The 20175-nt window shown below is 50.1% G+C and overlaps 1 protein-coding gene across 1 annotated transcript; it reads right to left on the reverse strand.

The window, feature by feature from the left end:
• Positions 1–400: 400 nt before the first annotated feature.
• On the reverse strand, positions 401–16132 carry LOC120374115 (homeobox protein unc-4-like). Its single transcript, XM_039493379.1, has 6 exons — positions 16127–16132; positions 15124–15254; positions 14351–14451; positions 12901–13058; positions 11683–11821; positions 401–448 (listed from the first exon to the last, which is right to left on the reverse strand). The coding sequence occupies exons 1-6, from the start codon at positions 16130–16132 to the stop codon at positions 411–413; spliced, it is 573 nt and encodes a 190-aa protein (XP_039349313.1). The 3' UTR covers positions 401–410.
• Between the last annotated feature and the right edge of the window lie 4043 nt (positions 16133–20175).

The following is a 20175-nucleotide window of genomic DNA, read 5'->3' on the forward strand; positions in this document are numbered from 1 at the left end:
CCTTGTAATAAGGCCTTAGCATATGTTGCTCTACAACTAAAACAATCAATAGAAAGTTGGTGCTGATAGGAAATATTGCACCCTCTGAGCCAGCTTTCTAGTGCTGCGTGGCTTCAGCAAAGGAGCAGAAGGCAAACATCTGTTTCTGCTCAGGTTGCGCTAGAAATGAATCAACCCTGGATGAGGTCAGTCAGAAGAAATGCGGCATAAAACCAGAATTGTTTCACCCCATTGGACAGGTGTGTGGCAAACAAAGGTGCAGTTTCTGGGCAAATGTTAACAGAAACTTCCATGGCAGAGAATTCTGGCCCAGTCAAATCTAGATTAGCCAAACCAATTCTTAACCTCCGTTTTCTTGCAAATCTGCGAAAGGCAATGGTCTCATTACCGTGGACATTAGGGCATCATACTCAGTCCTCTTCAGGGAGTTTGGGAAGTGCAGGTTCTGCTGAAATGAGGAGGAGGGAGGTGACAGATTTAAAAAATTCACTTGTGGGATTTCTTTTTTTAATTCAGTGAAAACAGGGTTTTGTGGAGGCAAGCATTCCCCTACAGTGTTTGCTGTACAACTACTGCAGCACTGGGAATGTGAAAATGATAGTGGCTCTGAATTTAGCCCTGTGACCCCAGGGCCAGTCGAGCCAAAACATCTACCCTGCAATTATATAGCTCCACAGCCCAAGTCAACTGGGGCAGGTCAGCTGCAGTGTAGACATCCCCTTCATCACCTGATCTAACCTACTCTATCACACAGGCCCTTAAATCTCACCCAGTTACCCCAGTGCTGAGCCCAATAATTTGTGTTTGACTAAAGCATATAATCTTCTGTAAAGTCTTTCAGTCCTGAGCTGAAGATGTCAAGAGATGGAAAATCCACCACTTCCCTTGGTAGTTGGTTCTAGGCTGTGTACACTGAGCAAAATTCAGGTAGGAGACACTCATTGGTACACTATAGGCATTTGGTTCCCATTACATGGTAAAGGTGATGGTAATGACGTATATGAGAGAGTACGCTCATACCATATTATTACTAACGACTCAATAATATTGTTTCCACTACATGCATCCGACAAAGTGAGTATTCACCCACGAAAGCTCATGCTCCAATACGTCTGTTAGTCTATAAGATGCCACAGGACTCTTTGCTGCTTCAATAATATTGTGTAACATTCAGGGGCGGCTCTGCACATTTTGCCACCCCAAGCACAGAGGGTTCGCTGGTCCCGCGGCTTCGGCGGACGTCCACCAAAGCCACGGGACCAGCGGACCCTCCGCTGGCACACCTGCGGGAGGTCCGCCGATGCCGCGGGACCAGTGGACCCTCCGCAGGCAAGCCGCCGAAGGGACCCTGCCTGCCGCCCTAGCAGTGACCGGCAGAGCGCCCCCTGCGGCTTGCCACCCCAGGCACGTGCTTGGAGCACTGGTGCCTGGAGCCGCCCCTGGTAACATTTCAAAATACAAGCGACAACTACTTTGCACTGGGTCTTATTTTTCTCCATGTGCTCTTTCGGTCTAAGTTCCATTTTCCTGGATTTGATGCCAGACCTTTGTAAATTTCGTTTGTCCCTGCTATGAAAGTCCAGTGGTGCCTGACTTCTCGAATGCGATGGAGTTCATTCCACAAGCACAATAAACACCTGCCGAGATTCTTTCCTAACACATGCCCATGAACAGTTTGGAGGACTTGGAAACATTGCTGGCTGGCTGATCAGCAGCAGAAGCAGCCAGCCACAAGCAAAAGCTATATATCTGCTGTCACTATTGACCAAAAATGCTTCACTTTTAACTCATCACCTTCTTAGTTCTAAATAACAGCATGATCTGGCGAGCATGTGCCACGCATACCCTGACAGTACCCCACTGCTACTGACATCAGCTCCAGGCACTACTGTCTGCTGTCACTTCTTAAACTCATCCCAGTTTCCATACACTTTATCCCAGGATTGCCTACTCTCCTGATTTTATCATTAGTCTTGCAATAGTTGGTGCTTTTTTAAAAGCCCTAGCTCTGGAATCCTGTGATTACCTGAGAACCTCAGCTTTCATTATAAAACATAAGTTTCTAGTCCTCTTTGTTGTGGACGAAACCTTGGAAATGTGACCTGAGTGCATCCTAAAGGCACTAAAACACAAGGCTACTAAAAAAAAACCATTTAAAAAAAATCATGGGATTTTTATGCCCATCTCATGATTCCAGGAGGGTCATGATTCCTTATTTTTGAACACTCAGGGTTAGCGATACCGATATCTCGATATATTTCAAGACCTTTGGAGCCAGGGTGAAGATTACAATTTGCTGACATGGCTAAGAGGAAGCTATCTCATGGACAGGAAACTCTTATCCTACCCATTTTGTGAAATTACTTGGCATTTAATAAACTTTGTCTTCTCTCCATTGGCTTATCTATATGGCTGTTATTTCTCCCAACAGTAGCAGGGGCATGTTTTTCTTAGGCTTTCAAAATTAATGACTTAGTTTAGATTAAGGACTCAAAACAGGAAGGAAGTATCCATGAGAGAGGGGTGGGTGGGTGTCTCTCTCTCTCCTCTGTAACACGCTGAATCATTTGTGCCGTACTAAAAGTCAGTCAAGCTGATTCATCAGAAATTTAAAAGGCCCAGGTCAGAGAAAACAAAGAACAATTTCATAGCTCCACATGCCACTCAAAAATGCTTTCAAACTACACCAAACCAATCATCCATGATTGAGGCCAGTTTGCAGTTTTACCTGTAAAGTGCCTGGAGAAAAATATAAAATTCAAGTTCAAACATGACTTCACATTTAAGGAAGCTGAAAGTGAAATAAGATATAGCCACAGGATGCACTTGTGTCAACCTGCAAATCCTTATGCTGGGTGCATTGGGGATGCTTCTCAAGAGGAAATACATCCCCCAACCTTGGAGTAAGGAATCTTGAGCAACAGGAGCAAGTGACATCCAGTTATCCTGGTGCATAAAGTGATTTCCCGTCAAAACAAATAAATAAAAGGATCTCATATGTGGGGGGGGGGTCTCTGATCCTCCCCCCCCCCAGAGCTCCCTCTGCACCTCATGGTGAATGGGTCTGTCACCACTCCTCTAATACCATTGCCTCTTTTCCCACACATGGAGTCAAGAGACTTCAACTGTTGCAGACGAGACAGTCACCTATTCCAATTCTCCAGGATAGGAGAGTCCTAAAGTATCAGGTGTCCTGCAAATGAGGTAAGCAGGACATTAAAAGGGTCCACAAATATATGGTGGGGCTGTGACAGGATTATGCTGGATCATGACTCAATGCAACAAGTTTGACACAAAGGACAATTTATTTTAAAAGGTGACAAGCCCAGACCAAAGGCATTAGGGGCCCTCACCAACAGATCAGACTGAAACAGTGATCTTTGCACCATCATAAACAGAAATAACACTCCAGTTAAATGAGCATTCAGAGATCTTCCCACTGCGTATCGCTGAAACCGAAAATGAAGCTTGGGTTTTCAAACCAGAACATGCTAGGTTGGGTGCGGTACCCTCTCCTTATCATGGATCACTATGGGAACACGCCCCTCCCAGTTTTACTCTTTCCTTTAAACTGGTTTGCCGTTGCCATCCTTTGATTTTTTCGCCTGTTATCGGTGGAGCAGAGATTAAAGTCTGGTGAACTGAGCTGGATCATGTTTGTCAGTGATTAGATAGCACTTTCCGTCTTCAAGCCATGCTACAGACATTAACAAATTAACCCTCACAAGCCCAGGCCATGTGGGTAAATGGGTGTTATCCTTGCTTTACATACTGGACAACTAACTATGGCTACACTAGAGAGCTTACAGCTGTGCCACTGTAAGATCTCTAGTGTAGCCGCTCTAAGACAATTAATTAATCCGTCCCCACCGAGCAGCAGCAGCTATCTCAGCAGGACAAGCCCTCCTGCAGACATAGTGCTGTTCACACCAGTGCTTATGGTATGTCGCTCAGGAGGGTGGTTTATTCACACCCCTGAGCGACATAAGTTATACCGGCATAAAAGGTAGTGTAGACAGCCTGAGGCACAAGTTAATTGACACAGTATTTCAGGTTATGGTTTATTACAACAATCTATAATCTGCCAACCCCCTCTTTTTGTCCTATGACTGCAGAGGTATTAACAGGCCACTCGATCTTGAATGGTCCCTTAGATATGTGCTAACTACTTATGCTAAACAATCTGTTTCACCCTGCATTTAGCTGTGAAGCTAGCAGTACCTTTCCCAGAAAAGCTCTGTGTGGCTCAAAAGCTTCTCTCTCTCACCAACAGAAGTTGGTCCAATAAAAGATATCACCTCCCCCACCTTGTCTCTCTCCCAGCACGACAGCAGCAGAGACATAGTTAGAAATCAGGATTTCTTGGTCTCCACTCTGTGGCTGCTTAGGAGACCATCATGTAATCGGCACAATACCAGCTTTAGCTATTTTTTCCACATTCTTTTCTCCACAAACCTCCAAGTTGGAAGCCAAAGTATGAAACAAATTATTTCTAAACCTAGCACTGTGCCAGTAGCACAGGTGCTGGGAAGAGCAGACTGGCAACCTCTAGAACCAGCAAAACTCACCTCTTTACAAATACCACGTGCCCCCGATGCATTAAATCTAGCAGCATCAACACCAGCTTTGGAAAGAATTATCCATTTTGCGTTTCCAGCTGGGAACTCTGCGTTGTGGAAATAGACCAGGGAAGGAAAACGAGCCAAGTGCAGAGAGTCTCAAATTAAATTTCATTTACTGGATATTCAATTGTCAAGTCTTCAAGGCAGGAACTGCTGTCACCTTGGGTCCTGCCCAATGCAAAGCATGATTTTAGAAAGACCAGGTGGGGGAGGTGGTATCTTTTATTGGGCCAGCTCCTGTTGGTGAAAGAGAGAAGCTTTTGAGATCCATAGAGCTCTTCTCCTGGCCTTCTTCAGCTCCCTGGAGCTCGAAAGCTGGTCTCTTCCACCAACAGAAGTTTGGTCCAATAAAAGATTTCACCTCCCCCATCTTGTCTCTCCCTGTCCTGGGACCAACCCGGCTACAATAACACTGCAAACAAGCATGATTTTGACATTTTCATTCAGATTTAAATACCCAGGCGTCATCTAGATGATTAATGGAAAAAATATATCACATCAAAACATCAGCAAATCCAAGACAAAAATAGCCAGACCAGAGAATCACAATGCAATGATGCATCCGAAGAAGTGGGTATTCACCCACGAAAGCTCATGCTGCAAAACGTCTGTTAGTCTATAAGGTGCCACAGGACTCTTTGTTGCTTTTACAGATCCAGACTAACACGGCTACCCCTCTGATACAATGCAATGATGACTAATCATAGACTCATGAATGTTTAAGACCAGAAGGGCCCGTTACAATCCTCCAGTCTGACCTCCTGCCAGGTCATAAGATGTCACCAAGTGGTTCCTGCATCCAGCCCATAACTCTGTCAAGCTAGAGTCTATTATTTAGAGAGAGAAGTATAACAGAAAGCCCTGGAGTTGAGGTCTGCTCAATAAGACTTTTTCTATTGACCTCTTTCAGTCTATTGCATTTAACAGATGGATAAGTCCCCACCACACACAATTAGCAAGAGATCAGAGCCAGTACCTTGTATCAGGGTACTAAACTACATTTCCAGAACTTTCTAGGGAAGTCCTGTCTTTCCTGGCAGGGAAAAACCCAAGGGACATCAACTTATCTGGCCCTGTTATTTCTGAGCACCCTGGAACGGTATTTATCCTCAGGACCCCCTGGTGAGGTGGGGAAATGCTATTATCTCCATTGTACAGACGGAGATCAGATCCTCAGGGTATCTAGGAAACCTCAATGGGAGCTATGCACCTAAGGATCTGAGCCTCAGGCCTAGGGTAGTCAGGAGTCCGGTCAAAAGGGGACCTGATGGTGTCCGGTCAGATCTACTGACCAGACACCTGAAGTCCGGTTACTGTGGGCAGGGAGGCACCAAGCCATCCCCCTCGCCAGCCCCTATTCAGCCAGGGCCGCCACCTACCTGCATCGGGTGGATGCAGCTTCCAGCTCCGGCTTCGCAAGCAAGTCCCTCCCGACCCGAAACAGAGGTGGGGGAGAGAGGGGAAGAGCAGCAAGCAATGAGGGGAGGGGGAAAGAGAAGGCCCAGTGTCACACAGGAGGAAGCCTATGGTGGAGCAGTAGCCTTAATGCCATTGCCCCAAGTCCTAGGCTAGTGCCCATATCCTCTCTCTTGGGCTCCAAAAAGGAAAAATGATGTTTTACTAACATGTTTCCCTTCCTTTGCAAGTGGAAAGGAAACAGTCTGAGTCCTTGCACTGAGAGCGGAAATTCACATAGCTCAGGACACGTCTACACTTCAAACGCTGCATCGGCACCGCTGTACAGCTGCGCCTCTGTAGCACTTAATGAAGACGCTCTACGCCAACGGGAGCGCGCTTTCCCCATCAGCATAATTATTCCACTGCCCCGAGAGCTTCTCCGCCTATGCAGGGGGTTAGGTCAGTATAACGATGTCAATTTTTCACACCCCTGAGCAATGTTGTTATACCGATATAGGTCTGTAGTATAGACCAGACCTCTGTGTGCCCTACCCAATCTCAACCCTGCTCTGCGGATGGCATCATTAGAGGTTTATCTCCCCTTTAAAGGCATTTCCAATAAACCCCGGAGACCAAAATCATCATCACTTTAGATTTTAAAACTATTGATGTAAAAAAGGGCAATTTTATTACTTTTATGAAATGTTTTTCATTATTTGCATAATTGTTAAATGCTAATAAGACAATTAGCAGTTATTATAGCTTAATAATGAACCAGCAATAACTGGCCTATTGTATTTTAATGAAATTCTTAATTGTTGCTGGGGGTCCCGAGGTTCTTTTGTCCAATCTCTGTTTTCATTAGAGACGCTGTTCACGTGACCAAGGCGAGGATAAAGGGGAGACGAGAGGGGCTACTGTGCCGAGGCAGAAGGGAGTTCTTATAAAAAGGTCATTTTTACTTACAAGGGAGAAAATGAAACCTTTGGACTTAGCTGCTTTAGGATCAACTTAACCCCTTCCCATCCTCCAAAATCCATCTTCCTGTTTTCCCTTTCAAAGGGAGTCAGTCATCCTAGGAAAACGTAGCCCACAGTGAAGAGATGTGATTCACTGTGCCAGCCAAGCTGCCTTGAGCTTTGATTTCATCACACTAGGCTATGGCAGGCGGTGGACAGACCCGTGGGAATAGTTCTCTCTCTCTCTATGGGGCAGATAGGAAGTGAAGGAGAGGGGTCTCTCATCCCCTTTCTGTGCACACAAGTCTCTTTTTTTCTTCCTTAGGGTGAGAATGAAAATGTTGGTGCCTTTAAACATGAAATCCCAGGTTGCTGGCTGTTACCAGTACCAGGTTCCGAGAGCAGCCTTTACTTTCCACTTCATCGCATCACATCACATCTGTAGCCTGTATCACTGATAGCGCTGTGTTCTAGTTCCCCTGTCAGAACGTATGCTTCAGAGACAGCCGCGCTCTGAATCACAAAGACACAGACGCAGCTCATGAGTTAGTCATTCCCCACAGCTCATTCTCTGCAGCCCCTCCAGTGTGCAGCAACAAGTTTTGGTACCTCTGGAAACTAGTCCCCTAAGCTGCCACTCCTAGGCTAAAGTCCACTTGCTGTGAAAAGACAAACCCCAAATACACACCTCAGACAGTGAGCACAAGAGACTCCCCTTGCCAGATACACAAGAGATGCACAAGCATCACACGCAAGAGTCACCCCGACATACACAATGCTGAGAATGACATAGCACACAACACATATACACTACAAAATACACAATATCAGTATTGGCAATCCCAAGGGTTAAAAAACTAAGAGTCAAAAAAAGAGAAAATTTTAAAATAAATAAATAAATACATTTGAGGTTTGTTGTGCTTATCTCTTGGTGTTTGAGCCTTTCGGGGTCTTGTTTTCAAGCTTTTCTCCACAGGCTAGAGACTTAATTTTAAAAAGAAAAGCTGAGAAACCCATGTAATAACATGACTCCAGGAGATGGGGCTTTAAGAAAAGCATCAAGTATCACATGACTTGCAATCAAATCGCAGGAGCTGGCAACACTTCTCATGTAATCCCATGAGCCTAGGAGCTAAAGCTTTAGGGAAAAACAGCAAATATCATGAGATTTGCAATAAAATCATGAAAGTTGGCAACACTACAAAATGTAACACACACCCACACACCCCAGGTAGTGTATACTCTTCTCCTGTGCCTATAGAGCTGTCTATGGAACAAGCTTGTATGGGAAAGAGAATGACTCCCAGTGCAGCTTTCAAAGGAGCCTCAGTCCGGTCTCTACTTTTGCACGTCATCACCAACGTGAACATTTTGGTTACGCATTCGCTCTCACACACAAGCAGCAGAATTTCCATTTGTAAAATCCATCTGCGCCGGATGAGTATGCACAAGAGGGATTTGCCTGTCCCTGCCCTCACACATGCAAGTGACTGCCTGGGCACAAAGGGAGGTCAGAATTTGAATATTTGGCCAATGGACAACTAATCAGACGGAAACACCCTTCAAACGGTCAGGGTCGGTCCTGAGACAGTGGAGCCGAAGGGATCTTCCCTGCAGTTATACAGCAGCAAATGTAGCTGGCCTGAGCGCGAAGCAGCAAATACACCACAACAGCCACATAGCAGCCAGCACTGGCAATCCAAGGGCAGGAAGACATGTGGGGAAAGAGAGATAGGAGATGGCAAGAAAAGGACTGAAGCTGAAGCAGTGGTTCCTATTATTTATTAGCTGTATGGAGATAGTGCCCCCCTCCCCCCCCAGGACCCCACTGTGCTGGCTACTGTACAAACACACAACCAAGAGACAGTCCCTGCCCGGCCGATTGTCCGACAGCCTTTGGACTGGGAATCTAAGCATTGGGAAGAGATTCATACAGGCCAGGCCACAATAGCAGTAAAACCTGGTGTGGATCTTTTCCCCAGCACACAGATTTCCCCCATACTTTCAGGCCCTGAAAGGAGAAGCTTGCCCATATGCTTACATGTGTGCACCTGCCTGCAAACATACGAATACATGCATGCTGGCAGACACTCCCCTATACATGCACACACAGGCATTTACATGTGCACAGATAACGAGCTCTGTTATCATTCGGCCACCTGGCTCTTGGGCATTGAATGCCACTCATACAGCACGTGTAAAATCAGCATGTGTATCCTGCAACTGGCTGCTCTGTTGTCATTGCTCAGCTCAAAACTTTCCTTCCTCCCACAGACTCTGCCTTTGGAAATGCATTTCTTCACTTCTGTGCACTGGGCAACTTGAGACGGGAACACATGATTCTGAGCCCACGTCTGACTCACATTCCTGGCTTAGTGTCTTTGCTCTCTGATCCGTGGGGGACAAAGAGGGAGTTTCCACAATACACCATGTGACTCTACAACAGTTCTATGAACTGGTTTCTTTTTTAGGACTTATTTGATCATCATCCAACAGGAAGAAAAAGCAAATCGCTTTAAAGGCAGCAGCATCTCTCACAATCCAATACTTCTGCTCCGCATCTGATACCGGAAAGCTGGTGGTAGAGGGAAGAGTGCCAGCTCACTGAGTCTGGTTGAGCATGCATTGTGCTTCCCTCTTTCATCTTACTTTACTTCCCCTGCCCCTGCCCATTCATCACAGGATCATGAGTATTAGAGATGCAAATGCTTCTAGGGGGTGGAACGGTCACCTGGTCCTCACAGCCAACGCAGAATTGACCCTCACAGTACAGTCCGTCTCCTCCGTCTGTGGCTACGCTGGAGCATTTTGACCAGACTGATGGGAACAAAGGGGCTCATCTTCCCCCCACCCACTAGCCCTACGCTAGGACCAACAACATCGGCTCAGCCAGACCGCAGAGAAGTTAGACTTTTGTTTCCCTTCCTCACCCACAGAAGATGCTTCAGAGACTCCCCCCAGCCCTTTGCAGACAGTGGGCTGACTGGGTTTGACCCAGCACCTCACGGGGTTTGACTAGAAACAAATGTCCAGCCACTGGTGAATTTAGGAATCGTGGCCTCCTGCAGTGCACACAGCCCAGGCACCTGGCTAAGGAGCTGTAACACCTGCAGAACCTCAAGGCCCTCTAGTGGTCATGGGCGGTATAGAGTGGAGGGAATAGCCAGGAAGCCGCAAAGCACCAGAGTTGAACAATGGAGAGGGATCCCTAGCTCTAGGGCAGGGGTCGGCAACCTTTCAGCAGTGGTGTGCCGAGTGAGTCTTCATTTATTCACTCTAATTTAAGGTTTTGCGTGCCAGTCATACATTGTAACGTCTTTAGAAGGTCTCTTTCTACAAGTCTATAATATATAACTAAACTACGGTTGTATGTAAAGTAAATAAGGTTTTCAAAATGTTTAAGAAGCTTCATTAAAATGCAGAGCCCCCCGGACCGGTGGCAGGACCCGGGCAGTGAGAGTGCCAATGAAAATCAGCTCGTGTGCCACCTTTGGCACGTGTGTCATAGGTTGCCTACCCCTGCTCTAGGGTGACCAGATAGCAAGTGTGAAAAATCAGGATACTTTTTTTCAGGGGGAGGTATGGTTGCGTATATAAGACAAATCCCCTAGTAATGGGACAGGCCTGATAATATCAGGATATCTGGTTACCCTCCCTGGCTCTGGATAGCGGGTGAGAACTCCACACGGTCCCAAAAGCCTGGCTATAGTGTGAAGATCAGGAGTCTGCCTGCTTCATACTTCTGCACTGTCACACCGCTCAGGGGCCCCATTCTACTGCAGAAGGGCCCCAAGGCCCCAGCTAAAACATCCAGGATTGCCCTGGAGTCTCCAGGAATTAAAGATTATGTCATGTGATGAAACCTCCAAGAATACAGCCAATCAAAATTGGCAACCCTACCAAACACAGGCTCATTGGATCAGAGCCTATGACAAAAACAGCCTAATCTGAAGAAGACAACCCAGAGTAGAGAGGTGACATCGATGCGCTAATGCATGTGTTCTAGTGAAGGGATCCTGAGAAATAAGCCTGGAGCAGGGGATGGGTCTGTCCCTGCTCAAATATGGAAGGATTCTAACCAGGGTATTTTAGACCCAGAATATCTGCACAGGCTGTTGTCCCAGTTGAGTGCAGGTGCTGGGAAGTGTAATGCAGACGCCAATCAGAGAAAAGGAGTTCAGGCAACAGTTACCAAACAGGGAGGCACCAACGGTGCTCAGAGATGGACAAGGCTGGGCAATGGCCCTCGGTGGGCTTGGGAAGCCCCTATATTGCCCCTGATGTTCCCTGCTCCATTCACGGTGACTCCAGCCCCCTGAAGAAATGGTTGCCGTGTTTGTTTGGGAGCAAAGGTCCAAGGCCGAGGCTGGAGAGGTACGGGAAGGGGGACTGACGTCAGGATCAGTTTCAGGCACTATTTGTGTGTGCCCAGAACCCGGCTGGGTCTGGTTCTGGTTCTGGTTCTGAGTCAGGCTGCTCCTGAGCTGCAGGGGGGTGGCGGGGGTGTCAATTTCAGCCTCATGCTCTTGTGCCTTGACCAGCAAGTTGGGGGTGCTGCAGGAGCAAATTTCCTCTGGCCTTGTCCCCCGCGGTGGCCTCAGCTCCCCTGTACAGGGGAGGTCCAGGAGGCGGCTGCCCTTTGGGGCCAGTGCTTGGCCACTGATCTGGGTCTCCTTCCAGTGTTCCAACTCTAGAGCTCTTACTTGAACCTTCCATTTCCTGGGGGGCTTGGGGCTTCTTGTGTCCTGAGGCAGACGAGTCCCTAGTGAGGGCTCGGTCCAGAGCTCGTCCCTGAAGTTTCAGTTGTCTCCTCAGCTTCGCTCTGCGGTTCTGGAACCAAACCTAGGGAAACCCAAAGGAAAACAGGCATTAACAAACCATCTGTTTGCCTGCCTGCACTCTTACGTGCTGCCGGCAAACTGGAAAGCATGGGGGTTTATAAAGCATCCGTCCTGCATCGGTCTCCCCAGGCTCCTCTCGGGGAGCTGTAGCTCCAGGAATCCAGAGAGAGATGGTTACACAAGTGAAGGTTTTAAACTACAACAGACATTTCAGGCCATGTCACATAATGAGGGAAAATCTCATTGCAGAGGAAGGAAGGAAGGAAGGAAGTCAGACTCAGACACACACCGACACTCCTCCTCCCTCAGCCAGTTCTAGAGGGAGAATCCTAATCCCCTTTCACCCTCCACCAGGGAACCAGACACTTTCACCTGGGCTCCCTGTGCACCCCTCCCTCCCTCATGAGCTGGGGCTGCAGAGAAACCAGGGGACATGAGCAACTCTCTTACTCTGAGCCTGACAATGGGTCTCAAGCACTCCAGACCCTCCAGAAATGGGAGGGATCCACCACCCTTGTTCTCCAGAGACATGGCAAACAGCAGCCCCGCTCAGAGCAGGGCAGCTGTCAAAGGTGTCAGAGGTGATGAGCGGGGAAACACAGGATAGAGAGTGGGGGCCATGCTGGGTAGATTCCACAAACACACTTGTCCCGCCATGCAGCTGGGGGGCATCCCCACTTCAACCATTTCCCAGGAGACCGATCCTTACTCCAGCTTTCCCCCACGACCTGTGGCTGCAGAGTTACTGCCTCCAGAGCCAACAGGCAGGCAGAGCTGAGCCCACCATCTAAAGGTTCCCTCCCACCTCTTACCTTCCCCTGCCCGAAGCAGGTTCCTCAGGCACCAATGCCAATGGGGCTGGGAATAAGCACAGTGAAGATCAGAGCAAACAGGAGGCGTCACAGCCTCCTGCAGCAGAGTCCTAGCCCCCTGCCCAGCAGCCTCAGAGGCTGGGTACAATGAGCTGCCCTCCCGGCCAGAGGTTCAGGGAGAGGAATTCACTGTAAGCTCCGCAGACAAGGGGAAGGTGCTACTGCCAACCACTATCCTGGAGCGCAGGACCCTATGAGCATCCGGTACCTGAACCCTGGCCTCTATCAGGTCTAGCCGGAGGGCTAGGGCCTCCCTCATGAAGACGTCAGGGTAGCGTGTGGTCTCAAAGGCCGATTCCAGCTCCTCCAGCTGCCAGCTGCTGTAATTGGCTCGGGCGCGTCTCTGCTTCTGCGGGCGAGCTTCCTCTGCAGAAAAGCCACAGTGACCCCCCATGAGCTAGTACCACTCACCAGACCAGCTTAGGGGCACGAAGAGTGGGCAGCACACTCCACTGGCACCACACTAGCCCAGCTCCCTCCACTCCTCCCTTCACAACCAGCCCCATGCCCTCCCATGCACAGCCTGTCCCCTTACCAGGACCTTTGTCTCACATCACTGAGACCTTTCAGTCAACCACATGAGGAGAGGAGACCCCTCGAGAGACTTGCTGTTCATTTGATTTTAAGTCTGAAAAGCCTTCACTCCTCGGTATCTAGATTTCATTCAGCTGATTTCATCTGGGCCATTTCATGGTAGTATCTGAGTGCTTCATGATCTCAAACGTATTTAGGATGGGATGGGTGGCATTGAGGTTATCCTCGGTTTAATGGTAGCGCCCTGGAACCCCAGCCAGGGACCAACACCCCACCGTGCTAGGGGCTGCAGAAACACAGAACAAAAAGACGGCCTGCTCGCGCTTGGGCGAGTGTCACAGGGTAGCTGTTCCCCGTGGACCTGGATACACTGAGCCCAACGCCCCTGGACCAGAACAGATGCGCCTATCAAGGGCTGCTAGTGGTAGCTGGGGCAGATGGACTGAGACAGGCTGCGCCTTGGGGAAGGAAAGTGGAGTGGAGCTAACTCCTGTGGTGGATCCCTAGAGCGAGGGGCCAGGAAGCAGCCTTGCGGCTGTTGCTCCAGCAAAACTGACTGAGACTGGGGAACTGCCAGGAGCATGACAGCGTGAAGCCTGAGGCTAAGGAACGAGCTAAAAGGCTGTTTTCTGGTTGTTCGCTAACCTCTGTTAAGGAAATACCCCCCCCCCAAAAAAAAAGCCTGGGCATGGCAGCGTGTGCGCTGGGGCTGGGCAGAAGGGCTGGCCTGGGGACAGAGGGTGCCTAACATCACCAGTGAGCACAGCCGGTTCCTGGGGCCAGTCACATCTTCACCCCACCCCCGCTCCATCATGTGCTTTGCATACAATGCATAGTGAAGAAATCTTTCAAGGCAGGGTGGGGTTTATCAGGACTATTTTTCGTATCCTTCCACTTGCTACAGTACCTGGGGGCCAGCTGGGTAAGGCCTAGGGGGAGGGGATAACAACAAACCAATACATTTTAGAAGTCTCTAAACTGAACTCCTCTCCTGCACCACCACATCACAACGATTTTAAATTCCGGTATCTCTGGACCTTCCAGAGGCTCAAAGCAAGGACTGTGCGTCCTGCTGGACACTGGGGAATTTACCCCGTCTCCTGGGGTCCCTTTGTCTAGCTTACCTGAGAAGTTCCCCAGCTCCCCCAAACCTGCCCCTTGGCTCGCCAGCAGCAGTGCTTGTTTGCAGGGCTCCGGAGGGCTGCAGGGCTGGAAGAGCTGGTAGCTGAAAAGGGGAGATGGGAGGAAGAGGCTGCAGACAGGAGTGGATGCGAGCTGGGCCGAGAAAGCAGGGCTGTAGAAGTGAGATGCAGCTGGGAGTGAGGACACCCCATATTCTGAGCTGAACATCCTTCACTAGGGACATGAGCAGAACTGCTGCACCTGGGTGGAAAGGAGACAGGTGAAGGATTCCTGACTTTCTGGCCCATGAGAATCCCACTCATCCACCAGCAGGGAAGGGAAGTGTGAAAGAGCCTTGCCCGTCGGGGAGACTGGACTCCAGTTAGGCTGCAGTCCAGATTAACCAGGGAGACACTGTCCCAGTAGCCAGATGCTGCAGAGAAAGGAGTGAGAAGCCCCAAACAAAGACACTCTGGAATGACTTGCCCATGGGGAATGTATCTCCCTGATCTCCATCAGCTAGAGGTGGATCATGCTCTGAAGCAGAAGGGGGCTGTGTGTGTGGGGGGGGGCGGGGGGGTTGGATATTGGGGAGAGCTGGTTTAGAAGCCTGAAGACCACAGACTTTCTTGATCCCGAAGGAGACTTCAGAGCCTGCTGTCTGGTTTCCCCCAAGTGAGAGCACCAGCCACCTTCAGCAAGGCCGGAGGGCTGAGCAGGATTACTGCACCCAAGATTTGAATGAAGGATTGAGATTGCAGTATATGACTCATACTGACGTCCTGGTGAGCTGGCTGGCTCTGCTGGGGAAGCCATGGCTGGCTCTTCATAGTTAGGACAACCAGACTTCAAAGGCTGATGGTCAGATGCAGCCACAATGAACCAGACCTTGCTCACCTGAAACTCCTGTGGAGGGAGCATAATCCTGTTCAGCTCATGGCTGTCAGAGAATCCTGGCTGCACACTAGACCCTGCTTGCTTGTCGGCTCAGAGGCGACATCAGAATAGACTCATGATACTGCAATCTTCAGGGCCCAGCCAAAGCCAGTACACCTGCACTATTAAAGCTGAAGAGAGATCTCTTCAACCTCAGAGCACTTCTGGGGTCAATTCAGGGTTTCTAGCAGGGAGAGACAGACAGGCCAGTTCTCTCTCCAAACCACCTTGCCCATCCCTAAAGAAAACCGTGCCAATTTTTGTTTGTTACTTACACAGCACCTACAGCAGGCTAGGTGACTACAAATAGTCACTCAATAGTTTACACTGTGCCCACAGAGGAGCCCAAACTCCACTCTCCAGTGACATGGAATTCAGGGAGGATAAGTTACCAGCTGAGAAGATGGAGGGGGGGAAGAGAAAGAGACAAATGAGTTCGTCTGCACAGGCGGGGAAAGGAAATGCCCCTCCCCAAAGCTAATTTCACCCCTTCACTCCTCAGCATTAAGAGTACATTGATACTCCTGAACATTTACTATGCTGAGGAGAGTAAAGTCCCACTCCAGAACCAATAGGTTTCCCTCTGCCCCTAGCACTGCAAGGAACACCCCCTTTTTGAGAGGCTACATCAGCCCCAAAGGAGGGAACAACCATTAGGAACATGGCAATCTTGACACAATTTGCACCAGACTCTGCTCCAGATGGGTCTGAAGTCACAGAAGCTGTAGAGGAAAATGAATTTCAATGGGCAGGACATTGAGAACACTGGGAATTCCCCTCCTCCCCTGCATCACTCCCACTCTTAGAGCACCTTTTCCCCAGTGAAATCCTCCCCATCTTACCTGCATGGAGCGATTCAGAGATCTGCAGAAATGGCTGAGTCTTGGACAGGTGAGTTCAGGTGTACTGGAGGATTTGAGCTGTCTCTGTTAATCCAGGTATTTCCAGGAACAAAGTGGAGACTGGTCCTTGCCCTGCTCTCTTTCCCGCACCAAAAGCTAATGAGAGGTTCCAATTAAATTACTGTGGTGGTCAGGGAGGGGTCTCTGCTGACCCAGACAAATCCAGTGAAACCTAGAGCTGGTCTGGACTTTCCCAGGTGTGTCCATGTAGGAGGAGAACTGCAGAAAGAGTCTCTGATCACCCACTTGTCTTCAGCAGGTGTGAAATAAAGAAACTTCTTACCTGAAGCCTCTTTTCCAAGGCCCTCCTTTCCCTTCCCCCATTCAGACACTAAATTAACTTCTTCACTTCAAAGAAACTCTTCACTCAATTAGAGGGGAGCGTGAGCCGGGATTGAATTTCCAAGTAAATATTCCCACTAATGGCTCCCTAGCAGTGACCCGGAAAAGCTGTCTCACCTGCAAGAGGAGTTCACAGAGCTCTCTCTAAACAGGAGACAGGAAGAACTGCCACCAAGATTCCAGCTGAGCCAAATAAGACATCTGAAGCTACCTCCACTTTACATGGTATCATGTTCACTATGAAGGGACAGCCCCAAGCTTCCCAGTCAAGAACAGTTGGATTTTGCTCAGCTTCTCCAACAGCTACAGTATTAACTTTGCTCTTGTGGATTTTCAGGAAGAATTTAAAAAGCAACTAATAACAGTGTGTTTGGCAGAAAGAACTATTGGTGACTAGAAATGAAGACAAGAGACAGCGGAGACCAGAGCTCAATGGAGCAGAGGGAGAAGAAACTCAGGAGTATGAATAGAGGACCAAGAGCATGGTTGGCTAGAGGAACCAGAAGCTGAGAACAGAGGCAAAGGCCTGGGAGCAGTTAGAGGCCAGGGCTTGGGTGCAGCTACCAGGACAGGTGCCTTCTTCAGGCAGGAAGGGATCCCAGGTCTAGCAGAAACAAATCCTGAATGCAGAAGGCAAAGCAAAGGCCATATAAGTGTGCGAGACCCAAAGAGCAGAAAGTAACCCCCTCCCAAAGCGGTGGCCCTGAATGACATGGACACAAGTGGGTGGAAGAGAGAAGTTTTTGAGCTTTGGTCTCTTCCACCACCAAAAGTTGGGGCTACAGAAGATATAACCTCACCCAGCTGGTCTCCTCTCATGTCCTGGGACCACCATGGCTACAACCACACTGCAATGGATATAAGTGTTGAGCATGCACCATATTGCGACACCCTAACTCCACATGGGTGCTTTCAGTCAGCTGAAAGCGCAGGGAAGCTGCAGAGAAGGCTCTGCTTTGAAGCCAGTAAATCTTTATAGCTTGAGGGATCACACTCCACTCACTGGGCTTTGGAACCGGCTGGAGGGCAGTAACTGGGGCACAGGCTTGTAGAAATACTCAGCCACCAGCACAGGCTGAAGTAACGCTGCCCACGGCAATGCCTAAATGATTAGCCCTTGATTTTGTTTGGATCCTATTGTGGGCACTAACATCACACTCTGAAGCTGCAGTGGGAGTGAACGATCTAATAAAAACTATTGTTAGTTTTCTCTCTGGAGATCTGTAACCCCACCATTGCTGCAACAGTGTAGGAGCGATACCTGGTCTTCTGGAGAAGGAATTTGCCTTTCTTTGAAAGGACACAGGCTGAAAGCTGAGCTGGTCAACAGAGAGTCCTGCTAATCAGTGAGACTTTAGAAACATGGACAGAGGGAGCAGGAATGGGGGGGTGGGAAGAGAGGGCAAGACAGTCAGGGGTGTGGGGGAGATACAGCAGGAAGGAGGCCACGGCAGACTGGAAAGGACAGAGCTAGGAGAAATGGGTGGGGAAGAGGAGAGAAAAGGAGCAGAGGAAGGGGGTGTGTGCACGAGAGAGAGAGACTGACTGACTGTGTAAGAGCGGGAGACTGAGGGGAGTATGCATGGACTGGCACTGGCCTGTGGGGCTCACACTTCTCTTAGCTGCCTGTGTCCTATTGACTGGCAGGCCATGGGAGGGAAGTGAGTCCCTGTGGAGAGTGTCTCTCCAACAGAGGAGGGACCAGGCTTCCCAGCAGTCTCTCTCAGCCTGCTCCCAGCCACTGCCAGCCTCCGCATGAAATCTCTGCTATGGCCAAGTGCCATGGCATAGGTCTGGTTTGTTGTTGGTGTGGCTACTGCAGAAGGTACAGGAGGAAGCCTGCCAGCAGTGATCCTGCCTCCTCTCCTCTGGCAAGGGCAGGGGCCCTGGCCTCTCAGGGCCAAGCACCAGGCTTCAATGGCCCTGTGAGAATGCGTGAGGGGATGCATCTCAGACCTGCTGCTCTTTCAACCCCCTTTGCCTTCCACATGCCACAGAACAGGGAGGGAGAGCAGGCTTCCTACATGAGCTTTTCCGCTCTGGAGCCCCACACCACAGTGAGCTTCAGACACCCCACCTAAGCCCCAGCCTGCATCTGAAACCAGCCCACTAAATGCAAGAGCATCTGAGCCTGCTCAGGTACAACGAGATGTAACGACAGCTATGGGTTGGCCTTGCCCCTGTCAAAGGGGTACAGGCAGAACAACGACAGCGCAGATTTCTGTAACATTACCTGTCCCCCGAGGGAAAGCAGCTTGCACGGAAGCCAGACTGGTGTGTGTCCTAGAGGACAATGAGAAAGCGCTCACCCTCCCTGCTTAATGGCTATACTAGACTGTCTCGTCCCACTAACCTATGAAAGCAAAAAGGCCTGCAGGCTTTTATGGGATTTCTGCCAACTGCAAACAAGGAGGTTACGGGACCACACACCGAGACCCAGACACACAACCAAGCCTAGGTACACGAGCAAACTGGAACACTGCCAAGGAGAGGTGCGGGCTGCTCAGCCCAGAGTGACAGCATGAAGGAAGGGGCTGGTGTCCTGAAATCACAGGCATGGGTGCAAGGACCAGAAGCCACAGGCTGGAAAGGGGGATGTGCAGTGGGAGAGCTGCAGGGAAGACAGGAGAGGGCTCTCTCAACATGGAGTCTCGCTCCTCAAACAGGAAAGGCACACGGAACGTCTGGACCTGCATCCTCTTTTCCCACCACTGCCCGTCGGTCCCGTCCCGACTGACCACGTCCTCCCAATCCACCTGGAAATCCTATGGGCACATGCAATCCTAGCTACTCAGGCTGGTGAGTGGGCGAATCCTGTCCCCGGGAGCCCTGAACCCAGGAGGGCCATGCTCATGTGTCAGTGAGGGAGTGGGAACAGAGTGTTTCCCCAGGGCGCCCTGGGGCTAATGCAAGAATTGAGCTCCAGCCCCAAAGCAGAGCAGGAACGGAGCAGCAGCAGCTCTCCCCAGTGCTTGGAGGCAGGAGAGTGAAGCTCTTTCCTTTTCCTCTAACTTTTGGTGGTGTGGGAGGAGACTGGAGACCCGCACCTTGGTTGCAGTCCCTGCTGTGATCCCCGGGGAAGCAGTCGGGGGGAGGCTGAGGTGTTTCTTGGCCCTCCCCCTTTGGGTGCTAATCCTGTTGGCCCCAGAGACAGGTATCCCCCTCCCTGCCACCAATGCACCTCAGTCCTGACCTGAAGCACTCCACCTCTGCCAGTCCAGACCCCCAGCTCCACTGCTGCTCCTCATGCCTGACCTGCTTTAGCCCCTGCTATTCCAGGCTGGGGTCTCTCCTTAGGACACTGCCAGTTCTGCAAAGCATTTGCAATCAAGGGCGGCTCCAGGTTCCAGCACGCCAAGCACGTGCTTGGGGCGGCATGCCGTGGGGGGCACTCTGCCGGTCGCCGGGAGGGCGACAGGCGGCTCCGGTGGACCTCCCGCAGGCGTCCCTGTGGAGGGTCCACTGGTCCCGCGGCTCCGGTGGAGCATCCTCAGGCACGGGACCGGCGACCGGCAGAGTGCCCCCCACGGCGTGCCGCCGTGCTTGGGGCGGCGAAATGGCTAGAGCCGCCCATTTGCAATGGCAGAGACTAAAACAAGACCACCACCCTCCTTAGGCTTTTACAACGGTTCCACAGTTAAACCCAG

Source organism: Mauremys reevesii, linkage group 10 (assembly GCF_016161935.1).
Source record: "Mauremys reevesii isolate NIE-2019 linkage group 10, ASM1616193v1, whole genome shotgun sequence".
NCBI classification, from domain to species: Eukaryota; Metazoa; Chordata; order Testudines; family Geoemydidae; genus Mauremys; species Mauremys reevesii.

Excerpts from the sequence above, each read along its gene's own strand:
- LOC120374115 (XM_039493379.1), bottom strand. Across the intron at positions 14,452-15,123 it reads GCCAGCTCACCAGGACGTCA|CTACCAGCTCTTCCAGCCCT; the intron begins GTATGAGTCATA and ends TCCCCTTTTCAG. Across the intron at positions 13,059-14,350 it reads GGAGCTGGGGAACTTCTCAG|AGGAAGCTCGCCCGCAGAAG; the intron begins GTAAGCTAGACA and ends GCTTTTCTGCAG.